The 23,215-nt window shown below is 43.7% G+C and overlaps 1 protein-coding gene across 1 annotated transcript in view; it reads left to right on the top strand.

The window, feature by feature from the left end:
• The window catches only part of LOC147269720 (collagen and calcium-binding EGF domain-containing protein 1-like), a 41,547-nt gene extending 19,937 nt beyond the window's left edge, over positions 1-21,610 (top strand). Inside the window, exons 3-11 of the mRNA XM_086195714.1 lie at positions 11,978-12,030; positions 14,813-14,947; positions 16,189-16,326; positions 16,457-16,590; positions 17,125-17,230; positions 17,681-17,820; positions 18,386-18,421; positions 18,795-18,830; positions 19,451-21,610. Coding sequence (XP_086051840.1) covers positions 11,978-12,030; positions 14,813-14,947; positions 16,189-16,326; positions 16,457-16,590; positions 17,125-17,230; positions 17,681-17,820; positions 18,386-18,421; positions 18,795-18,830; positions 19,451-19,639 — 967 coding nt within the window. The 3' untranslated portion in view covers positions 19,640-21,610. The remainder of the gene's footprint in view (positions 1-11,977; positions 12,031-14,812; positions 14,948-16,188; positions 16,327-16,456; positions 16,591-17,124; positions 17,231-17,680; positions 17,821-18,385; positions 18,422-18,794; positions 18,831-19,450) is intronic.
• Positions 21,611-23,215: the final 1,605 nt, after the last annotated feature.

Here is a 23,215-nt window from a genome sequence, read left to right as displayed (position 1 = left end):
TTGAGTTTAGTTAGGGAGGGTAGGTACTGACAGTCACACCCTCTGTCAGCACTGATCAGATGCAACCTGCTGTATACATCAGCAACAGGTTTCAGAGCATCTATCAACAAACTACATTTCAGACAAAGTAAAAAAGGACCTGCCTCATGACTCTGAGCCTTAGTTACTGTCTCTGGGGGGGGGGGGGGGGGTTTCAGCAAGGGATCCTCCTTAAAAGATCGTTCTTCTCTGGCATGAAAACTCAACCTCACACATCATTAGGAGGAATCTTTCGTTAGCTTGCGTAGCTGCTTCCACTCACCCACATCTGCCTCTGCCGTCCTACTCCCATCCCTGTTGTACCTCCGATCCCTCCGGCTGTCACGTTTGATTCACACTGGTTGTACGCTGTGATCTAATAAAATAATCAGTTTAATTAAAGTCAGTTTTGTTGGCATTGATTTTTGGTTCCAAGTTTTAATATTGAGTTAATTTAGAAGATACACTGATGGGAGCAAATCTGGCATTTTTCATCCTAATAATAATAATAATAATAATGATGATGATAGTAACAACAACAATAACAATAGCAATGAGATTAATGATAAGTGACATTGTGAAACGTCCTAAACTCTCACAATGTGGGCAGGAGCCATCAACATCTGGTCAGAAAGACATTGCTGACCAAAGGATAAATATGACATTGTTTGTTTCCTGTTTCCAAGCATGTGCTCCACTTTTCCAACATTATTTAACGTAACCATAACAACTTCCTCAAAGTCTCATTACTTTGGGGAAGTATGCGAATCCAAGCCACCGTGTTTTCCTGATGCTAACCTAGATTTCAACCATAGCCTTCAAGCATCATTATTCCTTTGGACTGTCACAAAAATAAAAATAAAAACTTTTGCTTTTGCTTTTATTTCTCTACGAGTTCAAATAAAAGATCTGTGTGTCAATATTTGCAATATTTATGTTCATTTGAGCGTGGTGGAATGGTTTCTTAATCACAAATTTGTTCGCGTCCATTTCACCTTTGCCAAGGCGATCCTCCACCTGCAGGTGTGGCCTATCAGCCCGCTGATTAAACAGCAGGATTAATGTGCAGAGTCTGCATCTGGTCACAATTAGAGACCCTGAAATGTGGGGTTTTATCACTCAGCACAGCACCTGAGAAGTCACATTCTGAGAGTGCTTTCGGCTAACATGCTGGAATATCCGCTAGAGTTGTTGCCTTTCGGCTGACACATCATTTCACAACCAAGAGCCGTTTCTCATGTCATTCCCCATAGTTTGGCAGCGCATCCAACAGTTCTCATAACCACAGGCCACGTGTAACCACACCAGTCCAGGATTGCGACATCCAACTCCTTAACCTGACATACTGTCTGAGACGAGACACCCACACAGCTGATGCAACAGTCGGTTTGCCTAATCGAAGAATTTCTCAGAAACTGTGAGAATCACGTCTGGTTTTCCTGCACCAGCAGATGTGCGGTGTTGTGTTGGAAAGGTTTTCTGATGTCAGACAGAATGGCGCTGGGTTATGGTGAGGTCAGGTAGAAGCTACCGACAATGAACTCAGGTGAATTTTATTGATGGTAAGTTGAACGCACAGAGGGATACCATGATGACATCCTGAGCCACATTGTTGTGACATCCATCTGATCAACCCCCACTACTCAGAGGAAATGCATTTCTGGGACATTTGTCAATGAAAAAAAAAAATAGTCTAGTGCCAACAAAGGTATTTTGTCAAGATTTCTGAAGTCCTTTTTTTATTGTGACCAGTCAAAGACTCACCTGTGCAATAATCCTGCTGTTTAATCAGCATGCTGATGTACCACGCCTCTCCGGTGGAGGGATAATCTCGGCCAACGTGACATGTGAAACACATTTGTGAAACAAATCTGTGAGAAGCTTTTTACATTTGTGTGTGTAAGAAATCTTGGATGTTTGACTTGAACTCAGGACATGATTGTATTTTTGTTGAGTGTATTTTTGGAAGGGGGATGTGTTGGCTTGTCAGGTGGATGCGTTTTCCTCATGGAGCTTTTTGTTGGTCAAACCTCAAGCCTCCACTCACTTCAACCAAGATAATAAAAACCTGCATATCTTACATTTTATTTTTAGAAACATTTTAATGAGGCTTAGTTTACGTGTCCGTCCCTCCACGTCTCCTCCGACACATGTTCCAAACACTCCGGTCTGTCAGGTGGGACATCAAGCCTCCAGATCCTTGGAGACAGAACGGAGCAGGTCACATGTGCGTCTGCCATAGAACAGCTCAGAGGGTCAGAGATGCCTCATTGCCGCAGTGACACTTAGCCTGGATGAGGTCAGGTTCTCTCTCAGTACATACACACGCACACACACACACACAGATTTGACACAAATCCTCAATCTCATCACTGAAAAATAAGTTCCAGCCGTTCAACAATACGTATACAAAGTAACCTGTGTTAATTCCTCTGAAAATAACAGCACATGTGAGCTCAATTGAAAAACTGGCATGAAGTGTGAGAATGAATCACTTTTCACTGCAATCTCTCTGTTAGTCCATGATGAATCAATGAAAGGTAGTTTACAAAATGTCGCAATGAAGTGGTGAGATGCTGGATCATTTATATTCTCTGGGGTGAATTGGAAATCTGGTTTGTGGTGTCTGAAGTTTTGTGTATGATGGAAAAATGACTAACAGAGGCTGAGAGGCATCTTGTTCTATTCCCTCTGTTTTACAGTGCCTTCGACTTGTCTGGTGCTGTGGTGACACTGAACGACAAGTCTTCTGAATGTGTTGAGTACAGTTTCAGGGTGAGATAGGATGTTGTGGCTTGTGAATGTGACTAACTGGCTTCTTCTAAGGATCCAATGATAGGATCAGAAAATATGAATAAAGATTGTACAAAGAGAAAGACAACAAGAGCACCGGCTCCCCAAATTACCAAAATAAAATGCACATAATTCACATGACACATTGCATGCAATACATACTCCCCACACCCAGTGGTAAAACACAATGAAAAACTATTGCACAACCCCATGCAGCCTCAAGCAGCATTTTTTTTTTAAACTTTGATAAGAAGGAACAAAAGAGTGTTTAAAAAGGTTGAGTTTACAGTGGAGAACTCTGCCAGAGGACATGAGCTCGTATTCTGAGAGGAGGATGTGTGATGGGTCGGTCATTATTCTCCGAGCTTGCCTAAGAGCAGACTGGGGAGGCTGGCGTTCACTCCTCCCCATCACCTTCATGCCGTTGAGTTTGTAGTTGTTAGCCGACAGCTCATATCTAGTTAAGCTCCCTGATACAGCCTGATAAAATGAAAACATGGTCTCTAAGTCTATAACTTAAGTCTGTGTAAAAATATAGTCCCCTTCTAAATGGACCTTCCAGCTGAAGGTGTTTCACCAGTGAACGCTGGGATCGTGGGAGCTGATGGATGTGTGTCATGTATGGCCACAGGACTATGATCCCCCACTGAGCTACGGTCCTGAACCTTCTCCTTCGTCTTGCTGAAATGAGATGATTGGTGTCATACCACTGCACAAAGTTTCTAGAGAAATGGGCCGACGGGCTTGTGTGGAGACAGGATTTATCCTCTCATCTGACTCACAAACCATATTTGTAGATAATATATATTTGCAGACTTTATTCATGTGAAATATCTCACCAGCTTTACAGTGTGACAGTGACAGAGGATAATGTTTCTCTCTGTTGCAACATGGAAGGTTCAGCCAGATTCTTCCCGTAATGTTGAACGTGGATCTCCGTGGTCATTGCCTTTGAGGAGAGAGGCAGCGAGGGGATTAGAAAAAGAGGACAAGGAAGTATGATCGCACTTGGTTCAAAAGTTACAAGGTTAAAAGGTGGTTTGGAGTCAGGATGAGAAAACAGCACAAGAAAATGATGGAAAGATGAGGTGAGTGGAGAGAGGGGAGGCATTACAGGACTGGGAGGAAGGAAAGGAGGAGTGCAGGTCAACCTTTATTCTGGTGGAAGTGGTTCAGACCTCCTGTGCTCCCAGTCAAAGCTTCCTCTGTTGAGCCAGAGCTCTGATGTTTCCCCTGAGGCTTGGGTCCTGGAAGTGGGCTGGCAGAGCAAATAAACAGAGAGGAGGCCTTCACGGTCCCCACACTAACACCTTCACATATGTATACTCACACAAGTTTCAAAAGAATACACACACACAAGCAATTACAACCTTAAAAGAGCTGCGGTTTTGTGGAACGCCTTCACACCTTCGAGAGACAGCTGACAGAAGCCGGTTGTGTTTGATTTTGGAGTGGAAAATAAACATGATAGAATTATAAAAAATAAATATATCCTGCAACAACCAGAAAAAAAATTACACAAAACATGAATATCAGAATTCTGAAGGACATGTTGGCAGATCTTCGTAAGACAAATACATGAAAAGATGAACTTTAGCCCACCTGGAGTAATTAAAAATGTTTTTACAAACTGTCCAACCCATCGTCCATTATAACCCATGTCTTTCTAATCCCCAAAAAACTTTGATTTTTAGCTAAAAACAATCTAATTAGAACTGCTCCAGTTCAACGCCATCATGGTTCAACTGTCACTATTCATCCTACCGTGAACGAGCACCTCTCCAGAAGGGAAGGAGATGTCCATTATGCCAGAAAATATGCTTGAAAGTTTATAAAATAACATTTTTGAGCAGTTTTGCAGTCACCAAAAAAAGGGGCAAGGGGAAAAGGGCAAATAACCCTTTTTTTGGAGGCAGAGTTGTTTTAACACACGCGCACACACACACACATACACACAGAGGCAGACATATGGGATCATGGACAGAATTCCTCATAAAAATGTTTTTCCTTTAATCTCCCACCAGCAACAGCAGAAAAGAAAGTTAGAAACACATTTAAAAGACTAAAAACTACAGACTCCAAAACAAATATGTGAAAATGTGATGTGACAGCCTCCCAAATATGTTTTATTGACAGCCCTATCAGGCTAATGTGCTTTAGCATCGTCCATCATCACACTATCATACACAACTCGACCAGCCAAGTTCCTGAGCAGCTCGTGACCGTGAGGTTTTCTGAGCAAATAAATCAGTTACAGCATGTTTGATTAATACAGCATGCTGAAAGTGTAACAAGTATAAACCACATCAGTAAGAAGCATCCATCAATATGACAAGACCTACACTCACACACACACACACACACACACACGGTTGGTCTCCTGTCCTGGTGTGTCAAGAGGCCGTTGACCTCCACTGAGCTCCACTTCCTGAGTTCCTCCCACCAGAGTCCCAAGAGGAAAACCTACAGCAGACAACAGCCTCCTTCCCTGTCCGCTCTTCCTTCTCACCATCTGAGGAACGAGACGTGTGATCATTTTGCAGATGGTGTGTAGAAACTCTTCCATCTGACATGAACTGGAACCCTCTGCAATGTGAATGTGGCTCATGACGTGCAGTGGTGGCAGCATCATCTATGGAAAGCATCATTCATACTGTGCCCTGCTCTCAGGAACCCCTGTACTGTCTGGGTTAGGGGCTTGGGGAGGTAGTTGGGGGGGGGTTTTGCACTATAATGAATATCCTGTCCTTGTGGCGCATTCCTGCCTGCAAATGCACATATAAATCACAGTAATACTGGATGAGAAACCATAACAGTGAGCATTTCCCCCCTGGAAGGAGACCCCTTGCAAAAGTACATAATCTTCAGTGTAAAGTGATCCCGGTCCAGGGCTGCCTCTGGAACCTGTCTCACTGTTTCCTCCAGTGCTGCCATGCTGATTTTGGCAGCAGCTGCTGCAGTAGATTGAGGTTGTACGCGGGCCTGGCTGTACCTCTCGCTGGGTGTTGGGTCAGACACTAACGGCACAAGTGATGAGGAGCTGATGCTGGTACACAAATCAGATCAGAGAAGAGAATGACACGGCGTGAAGTGTCGAGTGAGTATTGAGAGCTTTTAGACGCTCATCACTCAATCTCAAAACACACTACTGTCATGGTTAGTGACCCTTTTCCCCACTTGTTTCAAATTATTCACCACCCAGCCATCATTTCAGCAGCCTAGGGGATCTGCACCATCTGAATCACAGCCAAACATGAGTTTTTGAGGGACTGGTGTGACCTATGTATGTTTAATTTCCAGTGTATTGTAACCTATTGCACTCTAGGTGTCAAACTCAGCAGCCAGCCAGTAGTTACACTTTAGAATAATATCCACACTGACAGTATGTCAGCAAGCGTTGTGAGCAGAACCAAGAGAGGCTGTCCAAACCTTCCTGTAAGCCAGGCTACTATGTATTTTCTTAGTGCAGAACCAATCAGCTGTGAAAGATATGTAAATTGAAGTTACGTGTGACTAATGTTGATTTCGGTGAGGGTTTACAAAGTCAGAGAAATACATACTGCAGGTCAGTCTATGTCATGTAGAAGACGTTACGTACTGCAGGCTGAGCCACTGCATGATAAAAGCTCCATGCAGAACAGATAAGCTGCCACAATGTCCTTACAGTAGTTACAGTCGCTTATGTTAGGTTTCCTATTTAATGCACAACTTTGAACTCCACACAGATAATTATGATGTGCAGAAAAATTCAATTCTGTTTCTGGAATAAATCAGTCCATTGATCTCTACATGATTGGATTTCTTATTTGTGTCCTGACATCTGCACATTTTTTTTATGACATGATAGATGTGAAAAACTTTAAACAGGACAGCATGTTGTTTCTAGTGAAGAGGATATTTGCAAATGTGTGCAGCAGGATTTGTAAAACTGTATCTGCGCAAGGAGTTCCACACGTCTTTAGCTTCTTGTACGCATTCACAATTTAAACAAGATGTTAATGTGTGTGAGAATCTTAAAGCCTGTTATTTTTGGAACATATTTTCTTCTACACGCATAAATCTAACCTGACCCACGTCTTCAAGAACGCCTGAAATTTTACTGAATGTTTCTCCACCAAAGCTGCACAGTGGTGCAGTGTCGCCTCACAGCAAAAGGGTTCCGGGTTCGAGTCTCGGCTCGGGCACGGAATCTTTCTGTGTGGAGTCTGCATGTTCTCCCTGTTCCTGTGTGGGTTCTCTCTGGTACTCCAGCTTCCTCCAACAGTCCAAAGACATCAAGAGGGGACGAGGTTCATTGGATACTCTAAATTGACTGTAGGTGTGGCTGTCTGACTATATGTGTTGGCCCAGCGATGGACTGGTGACCTGTCCAGGGTGAACCCCACCTCCTACCCTTAGCTGCTGGGATAGGCTCCACCCCTTAACAGTTATAAGCGGAAGAAAATGAATGGATGGATGGATGGATGGATGGATGGATGGATGGTTTCTCCACCACGAGAAATTAAAATTTCCATCTTTACTACTGTCACCTCACACCAAGAAGATTCTGGGTTCGAATCCTGGCTCGGGCACAGTTTCTGTCTGTGTGGAGTCTCCATGTTCTCCCTGTGTCTGTGTGGGTTCTCTCCGGTACTTCAGCTTCCTCCCACAGTCCAAAGACATCAAGAGTGGATGAGGCTGATTGATACTCTAAATTGACTGTAGGTGTGACTGTGAGTGTGAATGGTTGTCTGTCTATATGTGTTGGCCCTGTGATGGAGTGCAATTTTGTTGACATGGGTACAAATCTAATCTGCAAGTTATTTACCTTCATCTGAAGTGATATTTACAGAATCCACACACCCTCATTACTCTTAGTTGACACACATTAGTGACCCATAGTGTAATAACATTAACAAATGAATTAATTTTCAGTTTTGACACCCCTATGGCAAGGACATCAAGTTGCGTTCTATAACTTTTTATTGTTTAAATCTGCTATTATAAATTATATAAAAGGTATGATAAAATGATATTTTAGTCATATTTTCTGTTCCTGTTATTCTCACCGTATGAAATAACACACTTCAATGACATGTTGAATATAATGTGAATTTCATACATCATCCTGGTGTAGTGATGTTAGTCTCTCCAGAGGCTCAAAATTCAGTCCTGCAATCGGCCAAACTCCTTGACTTTCATGTGCTGCAGCAGTCCCCAGGTAGTAAACCTCAGAAACACTTTTCTTATATTCTGTGTAGCAAAGAAAGCCCTGTTCATGGGGAATCAATGTTTGAAGGTCTGTTTCTAAAGGTCTGGAAGATAAATTATTTGGTGCTATGATGTAAAAGTAGCTGTTCATCACTTTTGAGCAATCCTGGCCAAAGCGAGTCTTGAGAGGACAGATAGATATGCATCAGAATGAAAGAGAGAAGGAAAAGGCAGACACTTCCTCTGGTTTCACCGTGGAAAATAAGCCAACAACATGTCAGTCAGGGGAGAAGAGAGAGAGCGAAACAGAGATTATGTCAACAGCTACTAAAGTTATGGGGTGCAATGAGAGACCTGAACATCCATTGACATGTTTCAGATTGGACTAGATGTAGGAATAAGTGAAATAAAGTGCACAGAGAGGACATGAAGAAGAGGAGGAGGAGAGAGAGCTTGCTAGCATCATGGAGCGCTCTCGCTAATAAACCCTGACTGACAGGACAAGGCTGGACCCAATTACTGCACAGTGTCCCAGCCCTCACACAGCTCACACACACATGCAATCTCACAGATATGGACACACACAGACAATACTGCTTAAGGAGGTTTTTTTTTTCTCTGAAAAAAATGCTAGGTGTTTTGATGCCAGAAATAATACGACTTCAACATATTTAATATACTCTTCGCTCTCTGTGGTTTTCTCCCTCTGAACCTTTCCCGGTTGCTTTGTGTCTTCCTCAAGATCAGGTCCTCCACCAGAGGTCTGGGGGTTTAAGCGTTCTGTGCAGTATCTTAGCTGGTCCTCAGACTGCACTTTTCTTGACAGATATCTCTGATGTTGTTCCTGGACTCTGCTAGAACTGCTCATCCAGGTTTGGGGTCCTGTTACCACTGGGGTCCCTGAGGATTCCACCCTCTGCATCAAATCGTGCTCGTCCTTCTGTATATTGTTGTATGAGAATCAGCATCTCTAACTCTGAGTCTATGGTCCTTGCCCAGAAAAAGGTGGAGTGCCATCTCTGGGTCGGGGATGAGAACCTTGTGGTCTTGTTCATGAGTGAGGGAATGCCAGATTGTGAGATCGAAGAGCAGATTGGTGCTGCATCTTAAGTGATGCGGACTCTGCATCAGTCTGTTGTGGTGAAGAGGGAGGTGAGCTGAAAGGCAAAGCTCTCAATTTACCAGTTGATCTATGTTCCTACCCTCACCTACAGCCGTGAGCTTTGGGGAATGAGTGAAAGGACAAGATGGCGGGTACAAGCGGCCAAAATGAGTTTCCTCCGGAGGGTGGCTGAGTTCTCCCTTAGAGACGGCGTGAGAAGCTCCATCATCTGGGAGGAGCTTGGAGTACTGCCACTGCTCCTTCACATCGAGAGGAGTCAGATGAGGTGGTGCGGGCATCTGGTCAGGATGCCTCCCAGATGCCTCCCTGGGGAGGTGTTCAGGCCACTTCCAAATGGTAGGAAGCCTCTGGGAAGAACCAAGACACGCTGGAGAGACTATGACTCTAAACTCTGATCTCAACAGGCATTAAGTGGTGAGGAGAAAGAGGAGGTGTCACAAAATACTAAAGCCCTCGATGGGATGACCCACTGACAGAAGATGAGCAGGACTGCCGGAAAGCACAGCAGCTCCTGTAGAAGAAACAAGTAGCAGATCAGTTGAGGCAGGGCTCCACCATAATGAGAAAGATCCAAGATGCAGGCCATGCAAAGACACACCTGAGACTGTTGAGCCCTTAGAAGTGAGGTGAAGGATGTTAAACAGGAGAGTATATACTGCTGGGACAGGACACAGGAACATCTGCACTGAATAAAGACAAAAAAGTCCCCAAGTATAAGTCCAAAAGACCACCAAATGTGGTTGAAAGTGGCAGAGCCAAGATCCTTTGAGACTTCAAGTACCAGACTAAAAAGCAGGTGTTGGCAAACCAACCCAACGCTGTGATGGTCGACTAGAAACAGATGAAAGCCGCCGATGTAGCAATCCAGAGCAACTGCAACAACAGGAAGAACAAGGAAGAGAAGCTGGAGAAGATTTTGAAAGGTCGAAGGAAGATTGGAGACGGAAGGTGAGATCCACGGTGGGTCCAGGAGTAACTGGAGCGTTTACTCAGCTCCAGCAGATTCCAGGAACATCGGAGGTGTCCATCCAGGAGAGCGCAGCCCTGGGAAGACCTACTCCCAGACACCTCAGGGTACAGCCACATCTGCCTCATTTAGTCCAGTTGTATCAGATCCCATCGGGCAGGTGTGAAAGCATTGAACAATCCCACTCAGGTGCAGACCAAGATCCTGCACAGAACTCTCAAACTCACTTGCACAACCTAAAGGGATGAGAAGGAGAGATCTTCTCCTCAGAAAACACACTTGTTTTCACCCCAATCTTGCACACACACTCTGTTTGTGTTGTGTGTAATGGCCGGTGTTATAGAGGCAAAAACATTTCAGGTCAGCCTGTCGTCAAACATATTTACGCATTTCAAAACAAAGACACACAGGTCACCCCTCTGCCTCCTGTCATCCGCTGGTTCAGACACCGGGCCTCTCCTGTCCTTCAGAGACACCCATGGGACCGCCGCTGAGGCTGCTGCATTTCTGACTGACAGGCTGAATGTTGATGATGTCGCTGGTCATGTAGCCTGATCTGGATCAGTTGGTTTTCATGGCTGTGGGGGCTGGGGGTTGTCTAGATGAAAATTTTCATTGCTCGCTTATGTTACTCACGAAGGCACCGAGCTTGATTCGCAGCATTCGTCCGTCACAAAAGTGTATTTAATTAACCGGTTTTCATTCGGTTCAATGGTTCTCTTTCACTTTGTGCATCGTGTAGCCAGGTTGAATCTGATTAGATTGTTTGATTGATTTGTTTTAACGAATCCTTGCACAGCGGTAGCACTCAGAAAAGAAGAAAATCTCGCTCGCACTCTTGAGAGCGTGAGTCCTGGTATTTGCAGGAGTTTGTTTAGAGTGAGAGTCTGTTCTCAAAGTAGGTTATCAAGGTTATCCCCTCTTGAATCTTCCACTCATTTTACTTTCTTCCACACAAACATATCAGCTTCCTCTCCTGGACTCAACTCGCATCTGTAACAAATTAAACCAACTAACTGACTGACTGACGGACTCACTGACTGATTGATTGACTGACTCACTGACTGACTGACTGAATGAGTGATCATTTTCCCCTTAACCCTTCTCACTCCTGTCTCCGACTTGTCTCCATCCCAGCTTTATCCACCCCTATCAACGCACCCCGCTACCAGCTGCAGATTAAAGGAATCCTCATCTGGATCTCATCAGTTTAGACCAGCATCGTCGTTTTATGCGTTATTTTTCTTTCAGGAGAAGGAGGGGGGATCTTCAAGTGATTAAGGGTTATACTGTATGGTTGCTGGAGGAGAATAAAAGCAACCAGTTGTTTTGAGGAAGCCGTAAATGAGGCAGCATGTTAAATCCAAGCTGGTAACAGCTTGTACTTTTTAGGACAGCAGTTGGACATGATCTTCCTTCTTTCCTCCAAGTACATGCATGTGATATTTGTTGTGTGGTTATGCGGCTCCAGTTTCTTAGATATTTCCTCTCAATTTTTCCAATTGTAGTGTCTGTAACATGGATTGTTATGGGATGGCTAGACAAGTGTCATTGCCAAATACCATAAATACATTTGGGGATAAAATGGTTTCCAGATATTCACTTCTCAGACGAGACAGGCTCCCTTCACGTAAGCGAAGATTCTAAAGGAACTTATTGCATATTTGGTTAGGATTCAAGCAGAGACTAGAGTACCAATGGAGACAAAAAAATAGCTGGAACAATAATTTAATATCAACATTTCTGCTAATTGTCACTCTGGCAGCCTGTTCTTGTCTGGGTTCATGCTGGGGTAAAAAAGATTTGTATGTCAACGTGCAAACACACAAAAAAAACCTAAACCAAAACTGGTAGAAATGCTGTAAATACTTTTTTTTTTCTTGCAGGAGGCAATGCTGTGAAGGATTCCGGTTTGTGATGGGCCAGTGCATACCTGAAAGTAGGTAAACCACACACCCTGTCGCCCACGTCTGACTCAGGAGTCTCACATCTGATTAACAGGCTCTAAATCTCATCTCTTTTCCTGATTGCAGCAGTTGATAGATTATAACATTCTGCTCAAAGGAAGGTCTGCAGAACACATTGGTCTCTGTTGACCTCACAAGTCCACATAATGCTGATATTATGGTCAGCTTTTGTCAATTTGGAATAATTTTGTTAAGTTAAGGCCTCATTTTTGCTATCTTGCACACTGCTGGCACAAACAACAAAGCATCTGAAAGGGAACCTGCCCATATTTTTTTGGCACAGGCAGCTGGCACATGTTCTTCTCCATAAAAAAGAAATGATGGTAACTCAAGAATTGATAGAAATGAATGAAGTAAACCTTTATTTGCTCTGGGGGACTTTGCTCTGCACAACTGAACTCAAAGAGTATTGAAAAACAGCAGCACAACATGAAAGTTTAGCAACTGTGAACTAAGAAGCATTAGTGGAAATGATTAGAAGATATCAAGAGCGTGGCGGCACGGTGGTGCAGTGGTCAGCACTGTCGCCTCACAGCAAGGAGGTTCTGGTTTCAAGCCCCTGCTCCAGCACTGGCTCTTTCTGTGTGGAGTCTGCAGGTTCTTCCTGTGTCTGTGTGGGTTCTCTCTGGTACTCCAGCTTCCTCCCACAGTCCAAAGACATGCAAGTGCAGACTAGGATAATTGGATACTCTAAACTGACCGTAGGTGTGGCTGTGAGTGCGAATGGTTGTCTGTCTGTATGTGTTGGCCCTGAGATGGACTGGCAACTCGTCCAGGGTGAAACCCGCCTCTCACCCGAAGGCTGCTGGGATAGGCTCCAGCCCTTCTGCAACCCTTAACAGGATAAGTGTTAGAAAATGGATGGATGGATGGATGGATGGATGGATGGATGGATGGATGGATGGATGAATATCAAGAGCAGAGTTCAAGGAGGTTCCATGTTCAGACTGTGTGATTGGAGCTGCTTCTGCCGCTGAATGTTGGGATGACAGATGTCTTACCTCCTCATCTTAGGCCTTCACCTTGATCTTAAACATGCATATGCAGACCAGATGGTGCTGCAGATCTGCTACTCTGTTGTTAACTGAAGTCATGTACTGGTCTCTTATAAACTGCATATCTTATTCAAGGTTTATTTAAGAGGGACAGAGCACATTACAGTGATAAACATTGCCGTAAATGGGCCAGAGTTAGCTAGCAGGCTATTTTCTCTCAGTAGTCCCTGGACAGATATTACAGAGTCATTCTCAAGCTACAAAAACAGAAAATATGATTGAAATTATAAAGTTATTGAATTTACTTATTAGCATGCGTGGCAGATTATAAAAGAGCTTTAGTGTTTAAAGAAAAGTGCTACGGGACACTCATCTTGTTTCTGTCTTCCAAACTGGCCCACATTCTCACCAGTTACGTCACTGACAGCAGGTCCCGACACCTAAACAGTTGGATGAACAATCAAATTCAGTCGCCTGTGAGTAGACATATGAGATAAGAACAGCCCAAACCCCAAAACAAGATTACTTCCTCTCATCAGCTCACACACAGGTGATGCGATGCTACTGGGTGGGCCTGAGACTGCACATGCCACATGTGTTCATCATGACGGGGGAGGGCGGAACGGGAGGAAGGGGCGAGTGAGGCGTCATCATGGTTAGCAAAATAAAAAACCAGAGCTCTATCTGGAGGTTCAGAGCGAGTTAATTGTTGGTGCTCTGGAGGGTTCAAAACAAGGATCAAGAACAACCTGCTCCCTCTGAGGGGGAAAGGCGTGTAGGTGGCAAGAGAACAGGGAACCAAAGTCTGGGCCTGTCTGTCATGCACACCCCCATGCGAGACTCATCCATGTGTATTAAAGATAAGTGTGTCAATGTGTATGTATTTTTTGTGTCTGTGCATTTGTTTTGTGTGCATCAGTTTGTGTCAACAACCCAGCAGATGTAGTCCAAATTTCTATTTACGGCAAATGGATCTGATGCCTTGAAGGCATCATTGTACCGCTAATGAGAAAACACATTATTTGTCAGATTTTCTTCAATCAAGTTTTAATTCATTCAACTAACATTTGTTTTGTTCCTGCATTGCACGTCCGGTACTGTCTGCTGTCCAGATACTCTCAGATCATTTTATTGGTGAAAAGATGTGGACGCGTCTTTACACCCTGAGTGATCGACAGATACGAAGAAGCAACACAGCACCACTTTACTGTAGACCTCTGTACACCTGAAGTACATGACCACAGGCACTAGAGGGCACCGTTTCTCCATGACCATGAAGGACTGTTGAACAAACTGAACAACAGTTTGACGCCTGTGGCTCAGCAGACACTTCCACATGAAACAGTCTTCAGTATTTGCAGATTTTCTTCTACTTAAAAGGATTATGCACAGTGGAAGCTGTTGCTTGAGCTTTTGAAGTAATATTAAAAAAATAAATCCTGGAATCAGATAAACCACCAGGATGTTCCAATATAGTTTGGAAGACCCTTTCATTATTGATGAAAGGGAATTAAAAATAATATGTTCATCAATCTGAGTAGTTCAGGGACACACACATAAAATTCCCTCATCTCAAAGCTGAGAGCATCATCTGGCCTCGGTGCTGATGTTGTAGCTTTATGAAATTAATCTCATGAACATGAATGTAATAAGGTGGTAAAAGAATTAATGGTTTCCTCAGGTGGTCAGTCTTATAGGATGGACTGAGGAACTGAGTCTCTCTCTGTCTCTCTCTGTCTCTCTCTCTCATTCTCCGTAGGCGTGGATGTGTGTGCTGCGTCGCCCTGCGAGCAGCAATGTACTGATAACTTTGGACGAGTTGTCTGCACGTGTTATCCCGGCTATCGGTTCGACCGTGAAAGACACCGGAATCACAGGTCACCTTATTGTCTGGGTCAGTGTCCTCTCCCCTCGTCAAACACGAGTTACTTTTACTGCCATGATGCGACAGACGTGGAATATTTCATGTTCTCTCAATACTTCTTTCTCACATTCCAACAAATAACTTCTCTTTGGATTTGTTTGACAGACAAACATAAAGATTCAAAGTCCATATCAGTTTAAATCACAGAAAAGAAATATCAATAAATGTACATACCAAAAAAAAAACAAAAACAAAAACACCCAGCACTGCTGTTCTCATCCTTTTCTGACCACCTAAAAATCCCAAATACCATTCCACCTTTATTTTTTCGACATACTTCAGTAATTGCACTGTCGGTCACGGTCAAAATGTGTACTTGAGACCTAAAAGAACAATAATTTAAATGTATCCTCATATCACTAACCCTAACCCTAACCCTAACCCTAACCGAGCCTGCCCACATGTAAGAGTACAAGAGTATCTCCACATTGGTCTTAGTTTTAAGATCTGTTGTTGTCGTTTACAGTTTTGATAGTTTGTACTTTTTTTTTTTTTAAATATAGTTTTCAAGCAGAGATGCACTGACTCACACATTCAAAAAAGTCTAAAATGAGAAAAATGATATCAAAATAAAGTTTTTATGTAAAAAAAAGAAAAAATCTTTTTTTCCCTCTATACCAGGGGTAGGGAACCATGTGCCATGGAGGGCCGTGTGTATGCAGGTTTTCCTTCCAACCAAACCCTTTCACAGGTGATTCCACTGATTAACACACCTTCAGCCACAGAAGAGTGTGAATCAGTGGAATCACCTGTGAAAGTGTTTGGTTGGAAGGAAAACCTGCATACACACGGCCCTCCATGGCACATGGTTGCCCACCCCTGCTCTACACGATCATTTGGTGACCTCAATAAATGACCCCTATGTGGGTCTTGAGCCCTTTGTTTAGCACTCTTGCATGAAAGATCAATGAAAACGCAAGAGGGAGCACCCTCTTCGTCTTTTGCTGTGAAGCATGTTTCCTATTTGCCATGCATCAAATCAGAATTTGCACCTCATGTTGTAAAATACCATTCAGAATCAGTAACACTGATGCGTGGCGTCAGCGGGGTCACAGATCTGGATGGCAGCTCCACTCAAAAAGCTCCAGACTGCCAAATCTTGACATTTACAGAACGATTTTTGAAGGGAAGAAAATGCATTTGCTGTTGTGAACTTGGTGGTGGTGATGGATGGATGTAAGATTTCCTCCCTGTCTCACACACCTGCACAGATATTGACGAGTGTGAGGACCCAGGCAGCAGCCCGTGTGACCATGAGTGTGTCAACACAGCTGGCAGCTTCCTGTGTCACTGCCGCAGTGGATACTTACTCGCTCCGGACCAGCGTTCCTGCATCCCCCTTCACAACTGTGAGCTTCTGGTTTATCGCTGAGATTAAGATGCACAAGATGACGAACAAACACTCAGACATTGGCTTTTTGTAGAGGTATCTTCCTAGAATTGCAATTAACGTCCTATAACTGTGTGTTTTGATTGTAGTGAGTTCGGCGGGGAAGTCGGACACCTTGATGAGTGCTGGCACCTGCTCCTTCACCTGTCAGGATTTTATCAACATGAAAAATAGTCTGCTGCAGCTGAAACTGAGGCTTGGCAACACACAGTCACAGAACCAGGTAATGTGTTGCTGTCGAAAGGACAAGCAGGGGGTGCAGAGCTGTGTGGCGACCGTTAGTACGCTCTCAAATGAGCTTTTATCTGATCAGTAAATCATCTGTAAACCATCTCCTATGTTAAAGAAAATGAAAATAGAACCTTGGATCCGTCTCGAAGTTTCGTGGGTTCTTCTGTGGCCCGTGCTCCACCTCCCCGGCAAATCTTGTAAAAATAAGCGTTGTAAAATAGAAAAAGAAATGTTTCGATTTAGTGAATCACAAAAAACAAACGATTTATAATAGTGGAAATATAAAGAATCACACATGCTGTACCTTCATTTTTTTGTCTTTTATAATCCATCCATTTAGAGTATCCAATTAACCTAGTCTGCATTTGCATGTCTTCGGACTGTGGGAGGAAGCCAGAGTACCCGGAGAGAACCTACGCAGGCACAGGGAGAACATGCAGAACCTTCTTGCTGTGGGGCGACAGTTCTAACCACTACACCACCGTGCTGCCCTCTTTTATAGTCATCTTTTCTATTTTCTTTGTAGGTGCCTGACCTCCTCCACAATCGTGACAAACCATCTCTGGGGAGGGCTGGAAAAGTTCCTGACGGCCCCTGTCTATCTGGTCCTCCAGGAGCTCCTGGGGTCCCAGGTGAGGCACTGTACCTTCAGTGTCTAGATGTGTGCTCAGAGAGAGTTATAGAGCGGTGCAGAAGTGTCGTATTGGCATTTGACCTTCAATAATCTTAAAAGTAAGAAGAAAAAAAAATCCCAAACCGAAACATTAGTTCAATATGGAGCTTATTTGTGACAAAAATCCAAAGTTGACCTTTGGTTGAGGGAACCTGTGGTGATGCTAACTACAAAGATCCTCTCTGGCACTCTTTTGATTAATGCGCTGAGCATCAGTAATCACGTTGCTTACATCTACAAGACCAGCAGAAGAGGAGGAACACGCTTGGTCAGCAGTCAAGAGGAGAAGTCAGTCCAGATCTACATGGAACACTGAGAGATGATGTGGCTTCTTGTTTACTCTGTATGTCTACATGTTGGCACGTGTGGGTAGTAAGAGTCATTATTTCTGCTCCGTCTGTCCTCACAGGACACCCAGGACAGCCAGGAAAGAGAGGGGACCCGGGGGAGAGGGGCCTTCCAGGCCCTCGTGGTCCCCGGGGAGACATGGGACCCATGGGTCCTGAGCCAGACCTGAGCCACATCAAAAGAGGCCGCAGGGGGCCAGTGGTAAAATAAATAATTAAATAATAAATAAATACATACATAAGTATGATGCAGAGAGAAAATGAGCCCATCGGCCAATGACGTGCCGAGGTTTGATGAAGGAAGAGATTCGTAGGACAGGTTTAGACAATGATTGGTGGAGATCTTTGTTCTGTTCCTGAGTTAAAGCCCTGACAATATATTTGAACCTTGTTGATCAGTAACTTTAGGTGAGCTCTTTGTTTCCCATTTGCCCTCATTTGCATGACTAGTTGATGTCACATTTATCGGTTCAGTGACGGTTCGCAGTTGGCCGCCGCCATCACCAACTCTTGTTAAACTAGAAGAAAGCATGGAGCGGCGTCACTCGGTCGTGTTTATCAGCACTCCTGCATCACACGAGCAAACTTTTTAAATTGTTTTATATAACTTTCAGTTTAGCTGAGGTGCTGTGAGGTCTGACACACCTTCAGAGACGGCAGCCGTTTGTAGTTAAAAATTACTACCGTGCTCGCCCTCATATCGTTGACTACTGGCTTACAGGTGTTGTGTTGAACCGTTTCAAACGTGTGTCTTCTTGTGCGTGCAGGGACCACCTGGTGCACCAGGAAGAGATGGATCAAAGGTCAGCGTTACCTCATTTTTATTTATACGCTGTGTTTTCCTCTGTTTGATGGACTGGGTGTGTGTGTGTGTGTGTGTGTGTGTGTGTGGGTGTGGGTGTGGGTGTGGGTGTGTGTGTGTGTGTGCGTATTTGTGGAGCTGCGCCGGTGCCATCTAGTGTTCACACTGCGCGCTTTAAATGTGTTTCACTGTGATTGGAGGCCACTGAAGCTGCAACAGCGTCTGCTCCAACTGGGACTCATTCAGCAAAATGATTTGTCACTTTGTGCGATGGAACATTCCAAACTGATCTCAGGGAATTGGGTTCTGAACCTTTTATACAGCTCTTAGAAAGTAAAATCTCTTGAAACTAATATGAGTTTTCTCATGTACAGGGAGACAGAGGAGCTCCAGGTCCCAGAGGTCCCCCTGTAAGTTTGACTCACAAACTCACAGATCACGTTTTCAACTCTAACTTCTTAAAGTAAGAAAGACCTGGTTGGTCCATGTAGGTTGACCATCCTCTCTTTGTCCTCTAATAAGACCTGATGAAGATCTGAGCACCCAAACTTTTTTTTTTCTGTCAACTTTTGTGACTGCTAATAACAAGACAGTGTGAAGGATTTTCCTTATTTTCTCCATAACTTCACCTCTTGCCATTCTTGTAACTTCACAAAATCATGCAAGGCGATGGTGGATTTGTCCGTTAATTTCGCAAGTTAAGGTCACATTAGTCAACGATACCTGCAGCTGTTTACGTAGGATGACGTGACATAACATGAACTGAAGTGAACCAAACGTAGCATGAATAATACACGATCTCATCCATAAACACGATTTCGGCTTGACTCGCTTCAGACGCAGTTGTAATTTAATTGTACAACCCTGCACACATTTACTGTACAGAATACTACATAATGTACTGTGCAGTGTTTATTCATGTGTTTGAGATCCACATCTACCACCTTAATATCCTGATTACTGACTGTCATGCTCAGTGAAAAATGGCACGTAGTAAATCTTAATTCCTGAATTCCCTGTCTGTCCTCAGGGACCACCCGGCTCTTTCGACTTCCTTCTGCTGATGATGGCCGACATTCGCAATGACATAATAGAACTCCAGGAGAAGGTGTTTGGGGAGCGGCGAGGCATCTCCCTGGACAGTCCCCCTCATTCCAGCGGGGAGGTGGATTTTGTGGATTGGGGTTCTGGACAAGGAGATCTCATGCTGAGTACCTGACCTTTGACACCTTTCCCACAGTAACAGTCAGTCAGACGCAGCAGAGCAAACACCAAACTTGACTCTTTGTTTCTTTGTTAACGGATGCTGGCGGTCAAACATGTAAATAATTCCTAACAGCTGGGATCAACTGGACAAGGAGACATTGCACTCTCAGCACTGCTACAGACAGTGAGACAGAGAGATACAAATTGGACCAGTGGGTCTCTTAACCACAGCAGGCAAAGGCTTGCTGGCTTCCGTATGCCACGAATGTGAGTTAGGGATGTGCGTGCAGGAAAGAGAATGAGAAAGATGCCGTCTGCGCCTTCATGTCTTAGTCGCTGAGCTGTGCCTCTGAGCTGAACCACTTCAAACGATGGACTTTATCGTCTTCATCTCTTCCTGTTCCTGAGTCTGTCCAGGGAAGCTCTGCTCCCACTGACAGTTTGCCTGCAGGGCACTGGTACAAAGACCCAGGACCCGCACTGTGAGCCTCCCCTGCACCTCCCTGCAGGATCAAGTCTGAGCAGCGATTCTCCACTGTGAAGTATGGACCGTGTTGTTGGACAAACAGAGATAGCCTTATGTACAGTATCTTGGAAAATCTGCAATAAGTCAAGTGCAAGTGTGAAGAAAAAGCCATACTGCTGCAACATGTTCCTGTAAATATAATATTAAAGTGACATCACATATGCAATATATTTGTATCGGCAGCTTAAAAACAATACGCAGCATGAGATATTTAAACTAAAGAGATTTAAGTGATTTATGCATCAGTAAAATGGTGCAGATCCATGCAGGGCAGATAGTCATGTTGTCATTAGAGCACACTTACATTGGCAGGAAAGTTACATACACAGTATTCTCACCTGGGGGGAGGCGGATGGCATGTGCACGAGAGCGCTGCTGTAAGAAGGTACTGTGAAGCAGCCACCAGCAAGGGCTCATCTCTCAATAAAGGTTTGTCAAAGTCCATATTCATCCTTTCATATGTCTCTTTAAGGGAAAGAATGAACATTGCAGATCCGATAAACCTGTGGATTCTTTTGGTTTTACTGTGATGTCTTTAATGCTCCTGATGCTGCAGAGCTAGCAGCACCATAAACCACCAGACGTTTTGTGCCTGATCAGCTGAAATTGTGTCATTTCGTAGGTGCAGAGAGGAAGAATAGAGTGCCACAGGGATGGTCTCCTTTGTCACCCTCGCGAAGCTTTGTGCTCTCTCTGTTTTATGATGATTAATGTCTTCGACAACATCTGTAGTTTCCTTTAGCCACTTGTGAGCAACTGTCATTTTTAAGGTACATAAACACTTCCATATTCGCGAGTGCGGTTCCCATTGACATATCTTTATATTGGCATATAAAGGTGAAAATATCTGAACCTCTTGTGAGATGCTGACCTTCTTTCGGGCCTTTAACATGTAAACCCATAAAAAAAAAAAAAAATTATTTTAGGGTTTAAGAATCATGTCTATGCCACTATATTGAAGAATATCATTGTCCTTATTCGCATGATGGTAAAACTGGAAGTTTAAGCCAAAAGTGTTCCATAATGTTGCTTTAACAAGCTTTGTTTGTCAGATCCACACCAAATAGTGTGAAGATGATTGATCGGCCTCACATGAACATGCGTCTCGTGGACGCCTTTAAGTGCATCAGGTCAAACCTGGAAGAAGAACGCGTTTCCACTTTCACCTCAAGTTTCTGCATGTGACCAGATGGCAACTCCCTGTGCAAATAAATAAGACCAAATACTTTGTGATTTTCAGGCACCTAGTTTGAGCTTTTGGAAATTTTAAAATAATATGGACGAATCCAAACAATACACACTGGAACTAGATCTCAATGTGCTCTCAGTGCATCTCCTGGCTGCAAATGGTTGAGAACCTCTTACCCAAACTAATGGCCTCCTGAGTCCAGTGTCACATTTTAATACAGGAGTGATGTTGGTCTTCTTTCTGAACTCACTTTGTGCAAGTTTACGAACCCCAAGTAAAGACTGATGTCTGATCAATGATGTTTAAAAGTGTCTGTTGCTTTTCTTTTCCTGAAGTAACACGTGAAAAACACCTGAGAATTTACACCGGTGACCTGCAACTCAGATCTCGGGAAGAGCTACTGGGGATGCGGGGAGAACTTAAGCACTGTGAATATTTCATGACCAAATTAACATTTTTAAAAATGTGTTGTTGTTTTTTTCCCCGAACCATTATATTTGAAACCAACTATTTAATTGAAGTCTCTGCTCCAGCAGAGGGAGCTGGGTCACTCGTGCTACTTGCCGCGCTGTCCGTAAATATTCTTAGTATCACAAACACGCAAGTTATTGTTTATAAAAATTAATCACGCTAACTTTTATGTGCAAAAAAATCCCATGCCTCTAGTCATCATCCTAAACACTCTTGAACTGTAGCGTGGCTAGGTGTCATTATGAAAAGTGTAGGTATCAGAGGTCAGAGGTCAAATGCCTGGGTATAAACAGCTGGAGGCATAATTGTAGACTGCAGGTTGTCAGAGGGGGCCTGCCTGAGCTCGCACCCACCGACGGAGAGGTGTTCAGTCCAGAATGAGTTCAGTCAGAGAAATTACACTCGGTGTGTTTGATCTGTGGCTGTTGGGTTCACGCTGTCTGGCCTTTTGCTGCGTTTGATGCTTTGATCCTTTGAAGCGCACTGAGAAAAATCTGCTCTGTTTGAGAGAATGAACTAATGAATAGATCATTTCACACATAAACAATGGGATTTTTTTTTTTTAAAGTCGCACATCAATTATGCACATCTCTACACCTTCATCTAGGTGTGTGTGTGTGTGTGTGTGTGTGTGTGTGTGTGTGTGTGTGTGTGTGTGTGTGTGTGTACGTGTGTATCCTGCACGCGCGTTACTTGACAGGCTTCTCACCTAACAGCTCCGCCTCCTGCCGTGCAGTCACTGCTCACAGAACAGTCGTTGCCAGGGCAACCATCAGGAAAAACAACATGAAACAATTTAAGAACCATGTCAGTGTGAGAAAGGCAAAGAGAGTGAGAGAGATTATCTCATTTCCTTCACCACTTGTCATGCAATTGGAGGCTTTCCTCTCAGCCTGTAGGGGACAGCAAAGATGAGGTCAATGGAGTGCAAGTCAAAGCAAAAAGTTCACATACCTTCATGCAGCGACTGTACATCAGTCACCTTCACCCCAACGAGGTCCACTGAGAGCAAAAACACTTCTGTGAGGATAGAATCCATGCTTTTCTTCTCTCCTTATAATACCTAATAACATCTTACAACCATATCACAATTAATACAACATGATAAAAGTGTGCCAACTCTTTTTAGATTGGTCATTAACATGCACTCATAAAATTTAAGTAGAATAGGGAAGAAAAAAAAATTCAGCTTGAGTTAAGCTGTATTCTAGCAGTAATACACCTTTTTAACCAGTACACGTTTTCCAAAAATACCCATCTTTTAATACCTCAGACAATCTATGACGCAATAAATTTCATGAGAACTTTCATCCAGGCCGCTGGGATGCCAGGCTCCACTGATGTTGTATTTTAGGCGAGTTGTGTAACTATGTGATAGCATCTTTAGATGGAAATAAAGATAC

Source organism: Aulostomus chinensis, chromosome 2 (assembly GCF_037954235.1).
Source record: "Aulostomus chinensis isolate RoL2024-O1b breed Wild chromosome 2, RoL_Achi_v1.0, whole genome shotgun sequence".
In the NCBI taxonomy this organism is placed as follows: Eukaryota; Metazoa; Chordata; class Actinopteri; order Syngnathiformes; family Aulostomidae; genus Aulostomus; species Aulostomus chinensis.
This window is presented reverse-complemented; position numbering and strand designations above follow the sequence as displayed.